General features: G+C 56.4%; 1 protein-coding gene across 1 annotated transcript; it reads left to right on the forward strand.

Annotated features, from left to right (window-relative positions):
* The first annotated feature begins 12979 nt into the window (after positions 1 to 12979).
* Positions 12980 to 17639, forward strand: B3GNT7 (UDP-GlcNAc:betaGal beta-1,3-N-acetylglucosaminyltransferase 7). The gene is made up of 2 exons (XM_043578147.1): positions 12980 to 13048; positions 15133 to 17639. The coding sequence occupies exons 1-2, from the start codon at positions 13038 to 13040 to the stop codon at positions 16325 to 16327; spliced, it is 1206 nt and encodes a 401-aa protein (XP_043434082.1). The 5' UTR covers positions 12980 to 13037; the 3' UTR covers positions 16328 to 17639.
* The last annotated feature ends 2246 nt before the right edge of the window (positions 17640 to 19885 follow it).

Here is a 19885-nt window from a genome sequence, read left to right on the forward strand (position 1 = left end):
ACTGTCCAACTGTTGTCCAAAGTTGACACACCAATGTACATTCCCACCATGATCGCACGAGAGTTCTAGGTGCTCCGTGTCCTCATCAACACTTGACATGGTCAGTCTTGCTAACTAACACATTCTGATAGATCTGTCTCTCATTGTGATCTTAATTCACACTCCCCTAATGACTAATGGTGTTGAACGTCTTTCATGTGATTCCTTGCCATCTGTAGATCTCCTCTGGTGAGAAGTCCATTCAAATCTTTCATTTTTTTTTTCATAGAGTTGTTTGTTTTCTAACTTTCCATTTGAGAGTACTTTCTGTACTCACCACGCAAGTTCTTTATCAGAAACTTGCTTTGCAAATAATTTCTCCGAGTCTCTGTCTTGTCTGCTGATTCTTTTCCAAATGTCTTTCAAAGAGCAAAAATTAGGTTGATGAAGTATGGTTTATCAATTTTTTTTCTTTTATGAATCATGCTTTTGGTGTTGTATCTAAGAAATGTTCATTCCTGTTCCAGCACCTGGCAGCCTGTGTGCCCTCATTGCTCAATCAATGTTTGTGAGCATCGGGGGGGGGGGGGGGGGGCAGGTCAGGGCAAGGTGAACAGCACGTTGAGGAACTTTGGCCCTAGATGTAGGTTCTGGAAAACATGGCTCCAGAGAGCTGATTAAAGACCCACTGGGAACAACAAAAAATGCTGATGGTGCCTTGAGATTTTCCAGAAGAAACTGAGGGGGGACCAGGTTACAGCTGCAGGAGGGCGAGGTGGGCAACTTAGGAGATCAGATGCCATTATCTCCAGGCATTTTCAAGAGAAAATGGCATTTCTCTCCCTTCCTTCCTTCCTTCCTTCCTTCCTTCTTTCCTCCCTCCTTCCTTTCTTCCTTCTCTCTTTCCCTCCCTCTTTCCTTCCTTCCCACCTTCCCTCCTCTCTTCTCTCCTTTCTTCTCTCCTTCTTTCCTCCCTCCCTCCTTCCTTACTTCCTTCCCTCTTTCCCTCCCTCTTTCCTTCCTTCCCACCTTCCCTCCTTCCCTCCTTCTCTCCTTTCTTCTCTCCTTCCTTCCTTCCTCCCTTCCTCCCTTCCTTCCTTCCTTCCATCCTTCCTTCCCTCCTTCCCTCCTTCTTTTCTTCTTTTCCTCCTTCCTCCTTTCTTTCCTTCTACCTCCTCTTTATTTCTTTCCCATCTGTCTATGAGTTAGCTTTATATCTCCTTTGAGAATGGCTTCCTCATTCCCTTTGTGTCATTTCTTTCCTTGGGCCTTCCTGTTTTTTCTATCTGGGTGATCCCTGCATATAGTAAAACACCAGCCTTTCCTGTCCTGTTGCTACAAATCTTCCTCTGAATCATGATTTCCCATGGTTTTTTTTTTTCAGCTTTATTAAGGTATAATTGACAATATAAAATTGTAAGATATTTAAAGTGTACATCACGGCGATTTCATATAGTAGACATTGTGAAAGGCTGCCCTCCATCTAGTTAATTAGCATATCCATCACCTCACATATTTGTCTTTTTTTTTTTTTTTGGTGAGAAAATTTAAGTTCTACTGTCTTGGTAAATTTCAATTATACAATACAGTGTTTTCTACTATCCTCGCCATTAGATCCTCAGAACTTATTCATCTTATAGCTGCAAGTTTGTACCCTTTCACCAACCCCTCCCTACTTCCTCTGCTCCATGGAGCCCCTGGCTCTGTTTTCTATCTGTTTCTGAGTTGGACTTTTTCTTTCTTTAAGAATCCACATGTAAGTGGGGTGCCTGGGTGGCTCAGTCAGTTAAGCGTTTGACGTTGGCTCAGGTCATGATCTCACGGTTCGTGGGTTTGAGCCCCACGTCGGGCTCTGTGCTGACAGCTCAGAGCCTGGAGCCTGCTTCGGATTCTGTGTCTCCCTCTCTCTCTGTCCCTCCCCCACTCATGCTTTCTCTCTCTCTCTCTTCCTCAAAAACAAACATTTTTAAAATTTTTTTAAAAGAATCCACATATAAGCGATACCATGTAGTATTTGTCTTTCTCTGTCTGGCTTATTTCACTTAGTGTCGTGCCCTCAAGTTCCATCCATGCTGTCACAATGGCACAATTTCTTTCTCATGTCTGAATAATATTCCTGTGTGTGTGTGTGAGTGTGTATACACATATACGTGTGTGTATATATGTATATATAGAACATATTTCTTGTCCACCTATCCATTGATGGACACTTAGGTTGTTTCCATAACTTGGCTATTGTGAACAATGCTGCAAAGAACATGGGCGTGCATCTATCTCTTTGGTATCCTGTTTTCATTTCCTCTGAATGTATAACCAGAAGTGGGAATGCTAAATCATATGGTAGTTTCACTTTTTTTTTTAAACCTCCATTTTCTTTTTTCTTTCTTTCTTTCTTTCTTTCTTTCTTTCTTTGTAACCTCTGTGCCCTATGTGGGGCTCAACTCACAGCCCCTAGATCAAGAGTCGCATCCTCTACCAACTGAGCCAGCCAGGTGCCCCGTATTATTTTTATAGCAGCTACTCCAATTGACATTCCTGCCAAACATGCACAAGGAAAGGTTCCCTTCTCTCCAAATCTTCACCAATACTTGTTATCTCTTGTCTTTTGTGGCTTTGCTTTTCCCTTCCCTGATGATTAGTAATGTTGACCACCCTTTCACATACCTGTTGGCCATTTGGATGTCTTCTTTGAGAATATGTCTATTCAGTTCCTTTGCCTGCTTTCTAATCAGATTTTTTGCTATTGAGTTGTATGAGTTCTTTATATATTTTGGGTGTTAACCTCTCATCAGATGCATGATTTGCAAGTATTTTCTCCAATTCTGTAGGTTGCCTTTTCAATTTTTGATGGTTTCCTTTGCTCTGCAGAAGCTTTTTGGTTTGATGTAGCCCAACTTTAATTTTTTGTTGTTGCCTTTCCTTTGGTGTTAAATTCAAAAAAATTCCAAAAAATTGCCAAGACTAACATTGAGGAACTTACTTCTGATGTTTTCTTCTAGAAGTTTTATGGTTTCAGGTTACACTTCATTCAAGCCTTTAATCCATTTTGGGTTGACTTTGGGTGTAGTGTAAGATGAGGGTCAAGTTTCATTCTTTTGCATGTGGATATTCAGTTTCCCCAGCGCCATTTATTGACAAGATTATCCTTTCCCCATTGTATATTCTTGGTTCTTTTATTGTAAGTTAATTCACCATACATATGTGGGTTTATTTCTGGGCTCTCTGTTCTGTTCCATTGATGTAGGTGTCGGTCTTTATGCCAATACCACACTGTTTTGACTACTATCACTTTGTAGTATAGTTTGAGATCAGGAAGGGTGATGCCTCCATCTTTGTTCTTTCTCGAGATTACTTTGACATTTCAGGGTCTTTTATAGTTCCATACAAATTTTGGTGTTGGTTTTTCCTATTTCTTTGAAAAATGCCACTGGAATTTTGATAGTAGAGCCCTTGGGGTGGGGGGGATGGGTAGCCAGTTAAGAACTCTTTCTTTGTTTGCTCTAGTCTGGTCGGTCTCAGGGACACAAGCCCTGTGTAGGCTTTCAGAGCTAGGTGTCTGGGGGGCCCATCCTTTAGGTGGAAGTCTTAAAAGTCGGGGTGCTGGATGTTGGATCAACACTTGGCTCCTTGGGGAGAAGGTGGAGTTGTGAATCCTTCGCAATTGCGTGTCACTGTGCCAGGAGTGATGTACGTAATGAGAGTGTATCTCAGACTTTTCAATGTAGATATTTTGTCGTTCTCCTGATGTGTAGTTGTTGCCCAGCTAGTTTCTGAACTTCCTTCAGAGGCAGTTGCTCGTGTGTAGCTGTAGAGTCAGGGTGTCCGTGGGAGAAGGTGAGTTCAGGAGTGCCTTCGCTGCCATCTTGGACCAGAACCTCTATGTCTTTTGACCCTGCCAGCCTTTACAAGCTTTGACCAGGCCACCATAGAAAGTTTTCACAAGTCATTCCTCCCTGGCTCGCACGCACTGGCTTTCTCCCCATTGACCTCAGCCTTGCTGTGGGGAAGGGAAGGATCCAGCTTGGTGAGGAAGGGGCAGAGCCAGGCCACCTGCGCCTTCTGGAAGAACCGCCTCAAGCCTGTAAAGACTGTGAGATCTGAGAGGACCTGTCCCTCCCACACTCTTGGCTCTCCTCAAGCTTGTGCGTTCGTCTCAAGTTCTAGGTGTCCTGTCTCCTACATGCCTGTGACAGCAGGCCGTGGGGGGAAGCTTTGAAGGAGATAACAATAATGAATGGCATGAGTTAAAAGTCTTTAGTTGGGGGTGACAAAAAAACAGCAACAAAAAATTATTGGCACCTGTAACCAAATCAGGGAAGGCAGCGTATTATATATAACATACTACTAATAATATAATATAATATAATATAATATAATATAATATAATATAATACAATACACACTTAGGGTGTATATTATCTTCCTAATGCTGCTGTAACAAAGTACCACAAACTTAGTGACTTAAAACAATTCGAATTTATTCTCTCACACACTGTAGATCAGAAGTGTGGATTGGCTCAGCTAGTTTCTCTGCTCAGCATCTTACAAGGTCAAAATCAAGGTGTTGGCCAGCTGGGCTCTTATTCGGAGGCTCTGGGGCAATCTGCTTCCAAGCTCATTCAGACCGTGGGCAGAACGCAGTTCCTTGTGGTTGCAGGACGGATGTCCTCGTATCCTTGCTGGCTGCCAGCTGGGGCTCACAGAGACCTCTCTCCGGTCTCGGGGCTGCAGGCGGCTCCCTATATTTCAGAACCAGTAAAGGCACACCAAATCCCCCTCACTCCTGGAATCTTCCTGATTTTCCTTTCTGCTGCATTTCCTCGGCTTTGGGACAGGGAAGGTTCTCTACTTCCACGGGCTCCTGTGATTAGATTGGGCCCCCCTGGGTAACACAGACTAGCCACCCTATTTCAAGGTCTGTAACCTTAGTTACATTTGCATCCTTTTTGCCTATAACCCAACATAGGCACGGGTTCTGGGGACTAGGGCATAGATATCTTTGAGCGAGGGACTCTGTTTTGCTGACCACAAGGCCTCTAGAACCGCGATGCTGGCCCCATGCAGACTCTGCTTCTGTTTTGCTCTGTGTTGTTCTGTTCTCTCCCACTGCTGAGTGAAGGGGGCGTGGGGTGCATGTGACACACTTTCTCTCCCAATATGTTGAGTCACACCCTCAAAACCCCCATGATCAGAGAGAAAAGGGGTGTCCCTCTCCTAGTTTACTTTGAAACTCCCGAGGGCAGAGCCCTAACTGGCCCAGTGCAGGTCACAGGCCTCTCCCCTGGACTGAGAACACTCTTGAGGCAAGAGAAGGTGTAAGGGACTGTGACTGGCCCGCCCTGGTTGAGAGCCCAGCCGCAAACCAGAGGGGGAGGTCTGTTAACAAAAAAAGGAAGGGTGCTAAATATAAAACCTACAACTGCTTCCCTGACCATCATAATGCGGTGGCAATTTGAGGAACCCTCAGGGTGCCTGGCCTGGCCACCTCATCGCGTTCAGCGCAATCCCGCGACGTGCATTGTGTTATTAACCCTTCTGTACCAGGACTGGGTCCCAGCTCCACCACTCACCAGCAGGTTGACCTTTCTCTGGGCCTCAGTTGTTCCCTTAGAAAACGGGAATGATAATAATAATCTATGCCTGGCCAGACTATTTAGGCCTGGTGAGGAGACAGACGGGAAGGTGTGTGTGAAGCGTCTGTAGGCGTGAGGAGGCCTTTGACCAGAGCCTGGGAGGGATCTCCGAAGCTGAGTCTCACCGGCCCCTCTGGCTCTCGCGCCTCAGTGGTAGCAGCACCAGGGCCGACAGCTTCCTGGCAGACACTGGCGGGAGCAGGGCTGCCCAGAATGCACCTGGCCAGGCTCTGAGCCATGAAAAGGCAGCCATTCAAGGCTGGCTTGGACAGGAGCCGGGTGACGAGAGACAGGGAGCCCTGTGCTCCGGAGAGGAAGGAGGCCTCTGCATGGCCTCCCCGTGGGGCTCAGCTGCCAGGCTGGGAGGGCAGGCCGGCTCTGGGGAAGGAGAGGCGCCGGGGAGGGAAGAGTAAGCTAGTGTTTGAGGCTGAGGGGCTGAAAGGAGGCTGTGTGTGCCCAAGCAGACCGTGGCGGGTGGGGATGTGAGTCATTGGTGGCCTGGGGGGAGGGGCAGCCCAGCTGCCCAGGACGAGGGGGCACAATGCCCACCCGCGTGTGAATGCGCGTCAGTGTGAATTTGAACGTGTGTGCTGGGGGGTGGGACTGGGTTCTGCAAAACTGTCTGGGCCGCCCAAGCCTCCCCGGGCTAGGCACACCCCGTCATCCCCTGAATGTGCCCAAGGCAAGACGGCGCTTCTCCCTGCCAGGGTGTCCTCCGGGTGGCCGGTGCTGGCAACCCATTCCCTGGCTATTCAACCGATAGGCGTCCGTGCCTCCCCTCCGCTCCCCGGTACTCCCCTGTGTCCGGTTTGGTGCGATCGATGGAGGAAGGACAGACAGACGTGATGCCGGCCAAGGGAGCAAGCATCCACCCCAAGGGAGGGGACATTTGAGCTGGGGTTTGAAAGATGAACAGGAATTCACTCGATTCAGAAGTGGGGAATGCATTTGAGCAGAAGAAAGCTGGGATCTTGGTAAATGGGACAAGGCCAGGGTGGCTGGAAGAGGGGCTGGGGGTAGATGTGGGTGGTATTAAGGGCCTGTGGGCAGTGCCCAGAGGTTCCTGGAGGCAGGGACGGGCACAGACTCGAGGACCTGGGGGCGGATCAAAAGAGACCATTACTCGTGGATACAGTAGGGACCTGCCTCATCCTGAGGTGGTGCCCGTGGGCCTGCCAGGTGGGGTTTCACCGGTAGCAGGTGAGGTGGTGAGGGGAGGCCCCTCCCTCCCGGGAAAAACCTCGGGCGTGTGAGTGTACGTGTGTGAAGGTACGTGTCTCTCTAGGCGTGTCCCTGTGTGATGAGTATCTGTGTATGTGTGTCTGCGGTTATGTCCAGGTGTGTGTGTGTGTGTGTGCGCATCTCTCCAGAAATGTGCATCCCCCTGTAGGGGGTGTATGTGCCTTTCTCACTAGGTGCACACGCGTCTCCTGTGTGTACGAATATGAGCGTTATGCGTGCGTCTCTCCGAATGCGCGTGCTTGTGTGTGAACGTGTCCGTGCGTCTGTCTGGCCGCGTGTAGGAGCGCTTCCTCCGTTCCTGTGCAGCCGCTCCACCCCACTTCTCCCAAGCCTGCCCAGATCCCGGTTCCGAGCCCTTGTGAACCCTGGCTTCTCTTGCAGCTGCCCAGCCCCGCCCTCAACTGACTGGCTCCCACCCACCCCCCACCCCGAGCCCCGGGTGGCCTTGGCTGACCCCCAGACCAGCCAGTGGGGGCGCAGGCAAGGGAAAAGGGCCAGAGAGCGGCCAGCCCTCCAAGGAGCTGCGTCCACCCTCCACCGGCCAGCCTGGGAGCTCCTCCCTCCCAGGAGAGAAGGATTTGGCAGGAAACCACGTGGGAACATTGCCCACACAGCCGCCCACCCCTCTCTTCTTCCTCCTGGGCCCCCCAGTCTTACAGGTGTGTTTGGGAGGGCGATCTGAGAGTCCAAGGGGATTCGGCACGAGTGAGAAGACGGGCCGGCACCCCTGCCCCTGCTTTCTTGATAACGGCAGCTTCCTTTGAGGGACCTGCCCCTCCAGGTTGTTCCTGTGGGGCTGCTGGTCCCAAGCCCCTGCCCCAACCACCACAGGGGACACATGAGCCAGGTCTAGCCGGTGACAGTATCCAGGCCCCCAGACACGATCGCTGACCCAGGTTTGGGCGTGTGACTGAGGCCAAACCAACGAGAGTCCTTCCCTGGAATGTTATACATGGAGGTTGGGAGGGGAAAAAAACAAAAAACAAAAAACAAAAAAAACACCTCTTTCCTCTGGGATCATCAAGATAGAGCGATAAAGGCCTGAGGCCATCTGCACACCTACCTCTCTCCTACTCCTCATGGAAGGAGCCTGAGGATGTAGAAGAGCCAGGAGATGGGCGGACTATCCAGGGGTGTGGGTTGTGAGGACACAACAAGAGAGAGCAAGAGAGAGTGGTTTCCCCCCACAGGAGTAAATACATTCCTTTTGCTTGAGCTAGTTTGAGTTGGGCTTCTGTCTCTCACACCCAGAGGAGCCCTAAACGATCTATGTCTCAGCCATGGGCCTGGGTATCCTGGTGAACAGTAACACCCTTGCCTGGCATGAACACTCCTTGCTGTCTCTCCCTGGCTCCGTCAGACCCCACACAGAGGCCGCGGCCACCCCTTCCCACTCTCCTCCAGCTCACAAAACAACCCGAGCTTCCTTAACTGCCACCTGCTGGGCTGGGAAAAGTGAATTCCTCAGCTCTCCCCACCTCTACCCCCACTTTCCTCAACAGCTGCCTCCCCATCCTGGCCTCCTTCTATTCAGGGTCACAGGAGACAGTGTCCCTCCTCTGCCCCTGCTCACACCTAAGAGAGCTGGAAGTGGAGGGCTCAATCCCAGTGGATCCCAAACCTGCCTGTACCTCAGAATCATCTGGGAAACTGAAAAAAAAAAAAATACAATTTCCCAGGTTCCACCAGATTCTCTGCAGGCAGGCCCTGAAATTATAATTTAAAAACATCTTCACTGGTCATGGCCATGTTACCTTCTTGGTTGTTCATTCAGTCTTGGCTTGAGCAGCATTTGGCCATCGAAGGACATCCGGGGGTCCCCAGGAACAGGATGCTGTTCACTGTGTTGCTCAGATGGAGCCCCTTTTAACTCCCCCGCCCATCTTCTCTGAAGGCCTTGTGATCTGAGCTTCTCTCTGGCCCGATCTTCCTTTGGGTGCGGGGACTTCCCAGACTCCAGACCAGATCCCCCCTGCTTGGAAAACCTTGTCCTCCCTGCCCCCCTGAACTCTTCCTCCCTTCCTCCACCTCCCCACCTCTCTGCCAGCTTCTTCTCGGTCTTTCTCTTCCTCCTCTGTGCTATGTCCTCCTGACTGGGCAGTTCTTCCCAGGATGCCCTGCAGGGTGGTCATCCTCTACAGTAGATGTGGGTGGCCACCAGGGACAGAGGCAGGTGAAGGTGGTAGGCCTCACCCCACACCTCCTCACAGGACGGTAAGTTACAATGAAATCAGTGCCACCCCATCTTTGCCTGGGAGCCTGGGGGAGCCCCACTCTCCATCCTGTGCAGGAAAGCTTCTCTCTGGGTAGATCCAAGGACATGATGGCCGAAGGTTGGCTAACACTCCAGTGAGATCATTGTGTGGGGCACCCAGGACCAATTAGAGAAAGTTCTGGACCCAGGGCACTGCTCTGCTGGGTTGCTGGACTCGTTCAGTCATGGGGAGAGGGGTCTGTGCTGTATTTCTTGCCGAGCACACATCTTCAGGGACATTCTTTTCACTACAGAGGGATGACTTCTAATTCTGATACACCACTGCTAATCAGCAGGCCCTCTGCAAGTGTAGACGGCCACACTCGAAGCACTGGCCATGGCTGCCAGTGGAGGGTAGCTCCTCAGAGTCTTTGACCACGAAAATGAATTCCATCACACACTCACACACATCCCACTGCCGCACTGATGTGATTAAAGCCAGGGCAACGCAGCCTCTGTTCACGGCAGTCTACGTAAGGAGCCCAGGGCTCCCTACACCCGGCATTCAGGTTCTCTGGGGCCCAAGTCAGCCCCACTTTGTCCAGTCAAAGGCGGACCCAGGACAACCTCTGGCCTTTCAGATGTCTCCCCACACCAGAATGTCTGCAGGCCCTTAGCCTCCCCTCCACCCCCCCCCCACCCCTTCCCCCGTCAACGGCCACAATGCTCTTGCGTCAAACCAGCAGGATCTGGATTCCCACCAATTCTAGAGTGTTGGTGGAGCAGATACAACAGAAAGTGGGAATAGGGATGGAGAAAGGGAAATGGCAGAGGAAAAAGGAGCAGGGATGGGGAGGAAAGGAGAGGGAAGGTACACAGGAGGTGTGGGGAAGGAAGAGGGACTGAGGGAAGGGGAGCTTCTCCCACATCAGGGGCTCTCTGAGCTCCCTCTTCCAGGGCAGCGCCTCAGCCTGAAAGAGGGGACGGTGACCGGGACATCTAACCCACCGCTGCTGCATGGGACCCCCTCTGCCTACCCAACTACCTTTCCCATTCCCCCACCATCCCTCCAGGCTACAGACAGACCACCTCCCCATGCCCAGCCCCCCCCCACCTCCTGGGACCTGGGTTCTGCAGCTTCCATAGCCTTTGGCCAGGGCTGTGGGCCCCGGAGAAGATTCCATCTGCAGACTGACCTCCCCCTCCTCAGGGCCTTGCTCAACCACCTCAACTGTGGTTTGAGATAATCAGCAGGAATCCGCTGGGGTTCTGCCCACAGGGGCTGGGACAGGTGGTCTGAGCCAGGCTGGGTGAGCCTCCGAGCGCTTCCTGATAGGGACAGGCCCAAGCAGCCTGCAGGGTGAGAACTGACCAGGGGCGGGCCTGGCTCCCGCATCCCCATCCCCCCACCCCACCCCGGGCAGTCAGGGACTATTTAACTTTCATCCGTTTCCCCCCATCCTAGTTCCACGTAGGTACGCACAGATCAAATGAATCCACGATGACAAACTGTTCCTCTCAATGAACCAAATTCCACTGGCAAACACTCAGTTGGCCTTTTGCGTCTCCAGCCATCACCACCCCCTTGAGCCCCGGTGGGTTCTGGGGCCTTTGGGTCAGGCCAAATATTAACAACACGATCGACAGCAGCCAACCTGTCATAATGCCACCGTGTAGGAGACACTAATCTACGCACTTCGCATGCGTCATCTCGCGTAACCCTGTGCTGGCAGGAAATTGAGGTCTCACGGGGATAAGCCACCTGCCCCTACTGACAGCCCGGAAGTGTAGAGCCCTGACCCCACCCCCACCCCTACCCCTCCAGTCTCAGAACCTGGGCTCCAAGCCCCTTCCCAGGGGCGGCTGTGTCTGCCCCTCCCAGGCACCTGAGGAAACCCCATAGCTTCTGGGTGAGAGGTCAGTGCTGACCCTGGATGGAATGTCCTTGGCCAGGCTTCCCTGGCCCTCCCTCCAGGCCACACTTGCAAGGTGAAGGGGCAGAACCCAGAAGCCTGGGCAGTGGAGTGCAGCGCCGGGTGACCTGTGGGACAGGTGGCCAGTGGGGCAGGGGCAGGCAGCCAAGCCAAGGAGGGGCTCCGGGCTGCAGGTCAGACCCTCCTCTGCTCCTTCCCTACTTGGGAGGGGCCATGAGAAACAGCACTGGCCCCAGGGTTCTTGACTGGAATTTTGCCTGGAAGGCCCTTCACATTCCCTGATTGGAACTTGCAACATGCCGGCAAATTCTATCAAATCTTGGGTTTTTCCTCCTCCTCCAAGGGCCTCTGGAGCCTTAAAGAAAGAGCTGGGGGCTCCTGGCTGGTTCTGTCAGTAGAGCATGTGATTCTGGATCTCAGGGTTGTGAGTTTGAGCCCCATGTTGAGTGTAGCGATTACTTAAAAATAAAATCTTAAAAAATAAATAAAGAGGCTCCTCACCCCAGGCTCAGGGTCCTAGGTTTAGGGCCCAGCTTGGCAGGCACGGCCTTATCAGAGTTCCTACCTCCAGCCTCTATACTCAGGGACTTCCCGGCCTCCCTAGGGAACCCCTTGGCACGAAAATAACTCCCTGCCACTGCTGTCCCCTGGAGAAGGGCTCAGGGGCCTGCTTCTCAAGCCAGCCAAGCCTTCTGGCTTTGTTTACTATGAGACCTGACCCACTGGGTTTTTCCCCCTCTGGGCACCTCTATTTCCTCCTTTGTAACTGGGAATAAAATAGTACATGCCTCTAGGATTAAATGATTCATGTGTGAGCCTAGAATCATGCTTGGCATATTGTAACTGCTTGATGAATGTTAGCTACTATTTATTGCACTGTTAAATGCTTCCATTTCAATTCTATGGGCCTTTTCTGAGGTCCTGCTGTCAGCTCAGCCATGGAACCTCATCATGGAGCAAGACTAGAACAGACCGGTATGCAACGGCCAAACCAGCAGAGGTTTTTACCTGCTAGACGATTCTGGAAGTCACCCGGATGGAAACACCCATCTCCCCAGACCCTGCTGAGCCAAGAATTCCCTTCTGTGTCTTCTGTCACTTGAGCCCACTCCCTAGGAATCGCTGGGTCTGGCACACACACAAGCAGATTAATAAAGGCTGGGGACAAAAAAGGGGTTCGAGTGAAATATTTGTTGATGGATGAAAAGAGAGATGGTTGGGGCCAGGCAAGCAGGCCTTCCCTTGGTAGTGAGGGGAGCCCTCTGAGGCAGGAGGGACCCCAGAGGGGGAGAGGGCCTCCACTCTGGGGCACAGAAAAAGGTTTCCGGAGCGGTGGCCCCTGACACGGGCGGCCTAGCCTCCTGGGGCGTCTTATCTCACAGACATTGCCCCCCCCCCCCCCCGCCCCCTGCAGCCCCTCTCCCCTGCAGACAAGCCCTAGGCGGCTGGCCCAGGGGCCCCAACAGCAGGGTGCAGGGAGGCCTGCCTGGGAAGGGGGAATGGGGAGAAGGCAGAGGGAATCGGAGGGGGAAAAGGAAGCTTTGTCTTCCTCTGCCTCCCCTACCACGGAAAAAAAAGTCCTAATAGGGCCAGAGGGAGCCGGTGGGGACCGCGGGGCGCCAGGAAGGTTGCAGGTGGGTGGTGTCCTGGTTCACAGTCTTCCAGAAGGGCCGACGACCCCATGGAAGCTCCGCGGGGGAAACCGAGTACCCGGGGACAGAGGTGACGGGAGCGATCCTCGTGGGCTCCGAGGTCCCCACTCCCGGTTCCGCCTCTGGGAAATGGGCCACGGGCGCTCGCCGCAGTGCGGAGGGCTGGCCCGGCGGCCGAGGGGCTGGAGGGCCGGGGGCGCCGAAGGGGTTAACGCACCTGGGCCGCCACCGCCCCTCCCGGTCCCTCCTCCGGCCGCGGGGAAGTGGAAAGTCGCGGCGGGGGCGCGGCCCGGCCTTCGCTCCCGCCCGCCCCGTCCTCGTCCCCGCCCGCCGTCCCCGAGCCGCGGCGCCCAGAGCTGCGACCCGCGCGCCCCGCTCCGCCGCCGCCCCGGCCCGGGCCGCCATGTCTCTGTGGTGAGTGGGGGACCCGGCCGGGCCGTCGGGCGGGGGGCCGGGCCGGGGGGCGCGGGGACCCTGGGCTCCCTCCCCCGAGGTCCGGGATGCACGGGGGTGGGGGGGAGCCGGGCGGCTCTCGGGGATGGGAGGATGCCGCGCCGGGTGCCCCGGGGCTGGCCTCAGTTTCCCGGGACGGACGGGCTCGGCGGCGGCGGCGGCGGCCGGGATGCCCGGGGGCGCGCGGCGCCCGCACCAGCCGGACGCGGCCGGGCCCCGCGGAGCCCGTGCGCGCTGCCGTCGCCGGCGGCCCCTCGGCTCTGCCCGGCCCGGGCCCCGCGGCACCCTGAGCCCACCTCGGGACCCCGGGCTTTGGGGACTCAAGGGCTCTCCGGCAACCCGGTCGCGTCTCCCGTTCTGAGGGCCTCCTGCGTCCTGGGCGACCGCCGTCCTCTCCCCGCTTCCCCCGCCCCGAGGGGCTTTCCTTCCTCCGGGGAGCTCGGGCCTCCAGCCCCACTCCCCCTGTCCCCTTCTCTTTACTCCCCTGAGGGACTTTAGTCCTACAAATGGAGTGGGGCGGTGCAGGTGGATAGGCCTGGGCAGAGGGGCCTCGCCGCATCCCCTTCCCCTGGGGTGACCCCCGCCGGACTTCCTCCAGTCCCGACCTCCCCCACTCAGGAGAAGGGGTGTTTCTCTGAAACGCCTGGGGCAAGAGACCCTGACCCAGAACATTCTGCTGTCCCCCGTGGGAGGGTCGAGTCTTGGGTCACACCCCCCACTCCAGCACCTGGGGTGACCCAGTCTTCCTCCTACCCCGTAAACGGGAACCCTTGGGACTCCATGGGAAAACATCGCTCCAGGGGGCTCAGCATTTACCAGCCCTGCGTGCCTGAACCTTCAACTAGCCAGGCATGAGGGCCACCCCCAACTTCTCCAGCGTCCCTGTAATGCCACATTGCAGTCTATTTCTTCCATTTGCCCTGCGGCTCCCCCTCTGGAGGTTGGGGCTGCCTCCCTCTTGGACTGGCCCTGCGACGCCACACTTCTGGACTGCCTGTGTCCCCAAAGCCCCCAGCCCCTGTGTCTCCACGAGAGAGACCAGGCCAGGAGGCCTAGCCACCTCCAGAGTGTGAGCTGAGGAGAGAGGGTCCTGGGGCCCCAGGGCTCAGGCCCCCTGCCTTGGGCCTGCCAGCACCTCTAGCAAAAAGCTTTATAATTTCTGCTTCCGAAATGGGTGTGGTAGGAGCTCTGTGGACAAAGAGGGTCCCTGGAGAGTGGAGGTCTGAATGTGTTCCCTTCCCCGGGGAGGCAGAGCTGGGGGAACGCCATCTCTCCTAGCGGGAGAGTGGGGCCCAAGCTGAGCAGAGCCAGTAAGAGGGCAGGAGACCCCTGTCCCATTCTCGGGCCTCGCTCAGCCATGAGGGCAGCTATTGTGCGTTGGATCAGATGGATGGGGTGGAAGGGGAAGGGACAGGCTTCTTCAGGTCCCACGTTAGAGACTCTCCCTGATGTCCCCCCAGAGGTTCCTGAGCTCCCAAGCTGTAGAGCGGGTGCTGTCTCTGCCCCCCAGGATGGTTCACCCCAATGGGTCATGAGGTTTGCACAGAGAAATGAAAGCAAACCGGGTGCCTTGCCGGGGTCGGGGAATAGGCAGAAGTCTCCACCAGAGGTCGTCCTTGTAGACGCACAGCATCCCCGGACTGCATACCCACTGTGTGCCAGGCACATTAGAGAGCACTCCACTTCCTTGTTGTTATCCTCATGCCGGGGAAAAAGAAATGACAGTTTGGAGAGGTTAAGGGGACCCACTCAGAGTCGCTAAGCTTGTAAGGGGCAGAGCCAAGATTTAAACCCCTGCAGCCTGACTCCACAGTGCTTGTACTTAAACTTCGTGCAGCGAGGTCGCCCTGGTCCTGGAACAGGGAAGTCAGGGTGGGGGAGAAGGCAGGACCCTCCTCTGACCACTCGGGCCGCAGGGCCTGAGTCTGTGTCCAGGCTCCACATGCCCATCTGGGACTGCAGCTCCGAACAAGGCTGCTGGAGAGTCACAGGGGACTCACCCCTTCCTCTCTCCTCTGAGCCACCCTCCATCCCCTCACCCCTAGGAAGAAAACCGTCTACAAGAGTGTGTGCCTGTCCCTGGCCCTGCTGGTGGCCGTAACGGTATTCCAGCGCAGTCTGACTCCCAACCAGTTTCTGCAGGCACCCCCGCCCCCCACTCTAGAGCCACAGAAGGCTCAGAAGCCAAGCGGACACCTGGTGAACCCCAACAGTTTCTGGAAGAACCCGAAGGATGCGGTAGCCCCCACGCCCATGGCCTCACGAGGGCCCCAGGCTTGGGACATCAACATCACTAACTGCTCGGTCAATGTCAACTTGACCCACCAGCCCTGGTTCCAGGGCCTGGAGCCACACTTCCGGCAGTTTCTGTCCTATCGCCACTGCCGATACTTCCCCATGCTGCTGAACCACCCGGAGAAGTGCCACGGTGACGTCTACCTGCTGGTGGTGGTCAAGTCGGTCATCACGCAGCACGACCGCCGCGAGGCCATCCGCCAGACCTGGGGCCGTGAGCAGGAGACGGTGGGCAGGGGCCGCGGCGCCGTGCGCACCCTCTTCCTGCTGGGAACGGCCTCCAAGCAGGAGGAGCGGGCCCACTACCAGCAGCTGCTGGCCTACGAAGACCGCCTCTACGGCGACATCCTGCAGTGGGACTTCCTCGACAGCTTCTTCAACCTGACCCTCAAGGAGATCCACTTCCTCAAGTGGTTTGACATCTACTGCCCCAAAGTTCACTTCATCTTCAAGGGCGACGACGATGTCTTCGTCAATCCCCCCAACCTGCTCGAATTTCTGGCGGACCGGCAGCCACAGGAAGACCTGTTTGTGGGCGACGTCCTGCAGCACGCCAGGCCGATCCGCAAGAAGGACAACAAATACTACATCCCGGGGGTTCTGTACAGCAAGGCCAGCTACCCGCCGTACGCGGGCGGAGGGGGCTTCCTCATGGCCGGCAGCCTGGCCCGGCGCCTGCATCACGCCTGCGACACCCTGGAGCTGTACCCCATCGACGACGTCTTCCTGGGCATGTGTCTGGAGGTGCTGGGCGTGCAGCCCACGGCCCACGAGGGCTTCAAGACTTTCGGCATCTCTCGGAACCACAACAGCCGCATGAACAAGGAACCCTGCTTTTTCCGCTCCATGCTTGTGGTGCACAAGTTGCTGCCCGCCGAGCTGCTGGCTATGTGGGGGCTGGTGCACGGCAACCTCACCTGCTCCCGCAAGCTGCAGGTGCTCTGACCCCGGCCCGACCACCGGGCCGGGCGAGGGCAGGTGTTCCTGAGCCCCAGAAATCATGGGGCCGGGGCCGCAAAGCCAGGACGCGGTCTGTGGTCCCCTGCAGGGAGCTGGAGGGTTTGGGCCGTGTGCGCCCCTGGGTGTGATGGGGTGCAGTTAGCCGGAAGGAGGCCTCCCTGCGCGGACACTCCCCAGAAAGTGGAGCTGAGGCCCAGGACCGTTGGGAACTGCCCGGACCGCGGGAGGATCATCTTGGGAACCAGGCCACCGGCCACTGGTCGCCCTCCTAACCTGGGTGCCCTGCTTGGCTCCCCGTGACCTGGTGGAGGCCCTGGCGGTCTCTGAAGGAAGCCGGTGCTCAGGTACCCGGGTTAGGCCTGACCCCGGACGGGTCTGTGGCGGCCCTCTCTTCTTCACAGAGAAGATTCTCGTTCTCCCATGAAATGCCTCAGTCTCCCCCCCGCTGGGCCCAAGCAGCCCTTTCAGGAGAAGCTCAGCCCTGTGCAGGCTCACAGGCCCCCCCCTTCCCCCACAGTCCCCGCCCCTGGGTCTCCAGGAGACAGAACCTCAGAAGGCCCTCAGCGCCGCCCCCGCCCCCCAGACCCGCCTGGAGTTGCTGCTCAGTGTCTGCTCCCAGGTGGCCTGACTCCTGGCCGTGGCCTGTGATGCTCCATCCGCCCCTGTCTGGACGCGCGGCTGGCCGCTCCGACTACCTCAGCGATCCTCAGAACCTCCGGGCGGGCCGCAGCCCCCCCAACCCCACCCCTGACACAGGGCCAGAGAGCAGTGCTCCAGCCCCCCGCGGTCACGGTGCTGCCCCACCGGCCCAGGGCCCTCGTGCAGTCCCACTGAGGCCTGGCTCCCCGGCCGGAAACCAGCTGGTTTGGCCCTGGAGATGGACGTTCCTCTATTACTGTGAAGTTTTATTTATGAAGAATCTGGAAGGAGAGAGTGCCAGGCCTCAGGAGATGGTGGTAGTCTTCCCTCCCCTTCCCTCATTCCAGCAAGAGTCCACCTCCCTCGGCCACGCGCCTCCCCCCAGAGCACCCCCATGCCCGTCACAGCGACCCCCCACCCCCACCCAAAACCCTGCCCTCCCTGCACGCCTACGTCTCCAGGGCCTGAGCAGACCAGCGTGTGCCTCTGGGAGGGGATGGAGGGACCCTTGTGTTCCACCTCGCCCGGGGCCGGGGGTCCTTGTGGATGGGTGCAGAAGGATGCCACCTCATTTCTCAGGGTGGAGTCACCTGGGAAGCGACTGCGGGATCAACTCTGTTTTCTCAATAAAAGGAGGTGGTTGTTTTCTGGTGTGAAACTTCCTGTCACCATTTCCATCAGAGAGCGTCCGGGGCCCAGGTTGCCAGAGATTTCTGAAGACACGGCTTGTTCCTCCCTCTTGCTGGTGGGTACACAGGACCGCTTGAAGGGCTTTAGAGGGATGTGGGTGCCAGGATTAAAGCAGGGACCACAGAGAGACGCCCCCTGGACGGGGCGCCGGAGGGGAGAATGGTGCATTCCCGTGGAGGCTGATGCGCCCGTGAGCGGGGTCGGGTGGGGGTGTGCACGAGCTCGCGGGCTCCCTGATGTGCCTTGGGTCAACCTGGAAGCATTGATACGGTTGACGAGAAGCACTGAAACAGTGGCTCCGTGGGGTCCGGGGTTGGTGGTACAGGGGACTGCAGGGTATGGGGAACCTTGGCCTAAGTTGCTTACCTCTAGGTTGGGGAGAGCAGCTGTCCCCAGAAGAGTCGCTGGGGCCCTAGTGAGCAAACCAGCCGCTCCCTGCCTGGGCCCAGCTCCAGGCATCACGGAGTAGGTCAGATGCCCCCGGCTGTCTACACTGGGCCTCTCCTCCAGGGAAGTGGAAGGAATGGCTGGGTCCTAACGTAACACAACATCTAGGAGTGCAGAAGGGGGCACGGGACTAAACGGCTGTCCCTCGCGGCCCCGGCTGCCTGGGTCCAAGCCCCAGAGGGAGAAGGGACACGGCAGCTCTTCCTCCTCAGCCCAGATTTTCCCATGTCTCAGACGACCAGCTGCATAATTTGAAGGGCCCAGTGCAAAATGAAAATGCAGGGCCCCTGGTTTTAAAAGTTAAGAATTTCCAGTTTGCCACAACAGAGGGTTAAACCAAGCACACAGCCTGCTGAGCACAGGTCACACCCCCAAGTTGTCAGCGCCCTGTGTCCCTCACACCCTGTGAAGCCAGGGGCTCCAGAAAGTAGAGGGGGGCAGTAGGTCCTCTGTCTAACCCGAGCTCAGTCCACAGAGGACAGGGGCATCAGGGAGGGACACCCAGGAGACTGGGAGATGGAAGGTGGAAGCGACTAGCCCTGGGCGGGGTTCCAGGGACAGCACTGTGTTCAGCTAGGACTGAAGAATGAAGTTTAGAGCTAGAGGAGGCCGTTGTACCTGAAGCAGAAAAGAGCTCCTCTCCGGGGGTGCTAGGGTGGGGTGTGAGAAGGGACAGGAGGGGCGCCTGGCTGGCTCAGTCTGTTTTAAGTGTCCAGACTCTTGGTTTTGGCTCAGGTCATGATCTCACAGTTCGTGGGTTGGAGCCCCAAGTCACGCTTCGCCCTGACAGCGCAGAACCTGCTTGGGATTCTTTCTCTCCTTATCTTTCTGCCCCTCCCCCACTCACACTTTCTCTCAAAATAAATAAACTTTAAAAAAGAAAGAAAAGAAAAACGGACAGGAGCCTGCGAGGGAGGTAGGGCCTAGTCTCAGGCCTGCATTGCAGGAAGATGTTCAGACTTGATCTTGAGAGCAAAGGGACAAGGTGCAGGGGCCCTGGGTGTGCACCCCCTTCCTGTGGGCCCCGTGGACCTGAGGCTTTAAGCGGAGACTGCACTTCCCAGCATGGGAATTCGCTCAGCCGTGGGCCCCCAGGGCAGCCTTGCTGCTGACCCCATTTCAGACTTCAAGGGCCCAGGCCTGAGCTGGCAGAACTGGCAAAGGAGTGGGGCTTCTGTGCTGCATGGCAGGAGGAAGGGAGGAAGGTCAGGTTGCCCACCGAAGGGGGCCAGTATGTCAGGACCCCGCCCGACACAGGATGGGGAGCAGCCTTCAGCCCTGGGGGTGCCAGTGCCTCTGCGTCCTGAAGGAGGGGTGGCATTCCTGCACAAGAAGGGGAAGGAAGTCAGTCCTGGCTGGGAACATGCAGGGCATCAGGGACAGCGGCCAGCGGCCTGGCGGACAGGGCTGGAGATGGGAGAGACGGGGGTGGCAGTGTCCTGGTGAGAAAGGCGCATCTGCTGGGGGTGAGGGTGTTTTCCGCAGGCATGGAGGTTCCGCAGGCACCTTCCAGAGCCGGGAACAAACAAGATCGGGTGGAACCCTCGAAACAGGTCCATGACCCCGGTCCCGTCTGGGGCATGGAGAGGCAGCCAGTCCCAGGTCCCAAGAACATCAGGCTGACACGGCCCCAAGGCCGCCCCACCACTGTCCCTGGCTCCTCTGTCCCCTCAGCAGGAACAGGACTCCAGGAAAGAAGGCGTTGGTGACTGGGGACATTGCTGAGACCATGCCCACCCTACGCCGGCTGCCCAGAAGCACGGCTCC

The sequence above is a fragment of the Prionailurus bengalensis genome, chromosome C1 (assembly GCF_016509475.1).
Source record: "Prionailurus bengalensis isolate Pbe53 chromosome C1, Fcat_Pben_1.1_paternal_pri, whole genome shotgun sequence".
NCBI classification, from domain to species: Eukaryota; Metazoa; Chordata; class Mammalia; order Carnivora; family Felidae; genus Prionailurus; species Prionailurus bengalensis.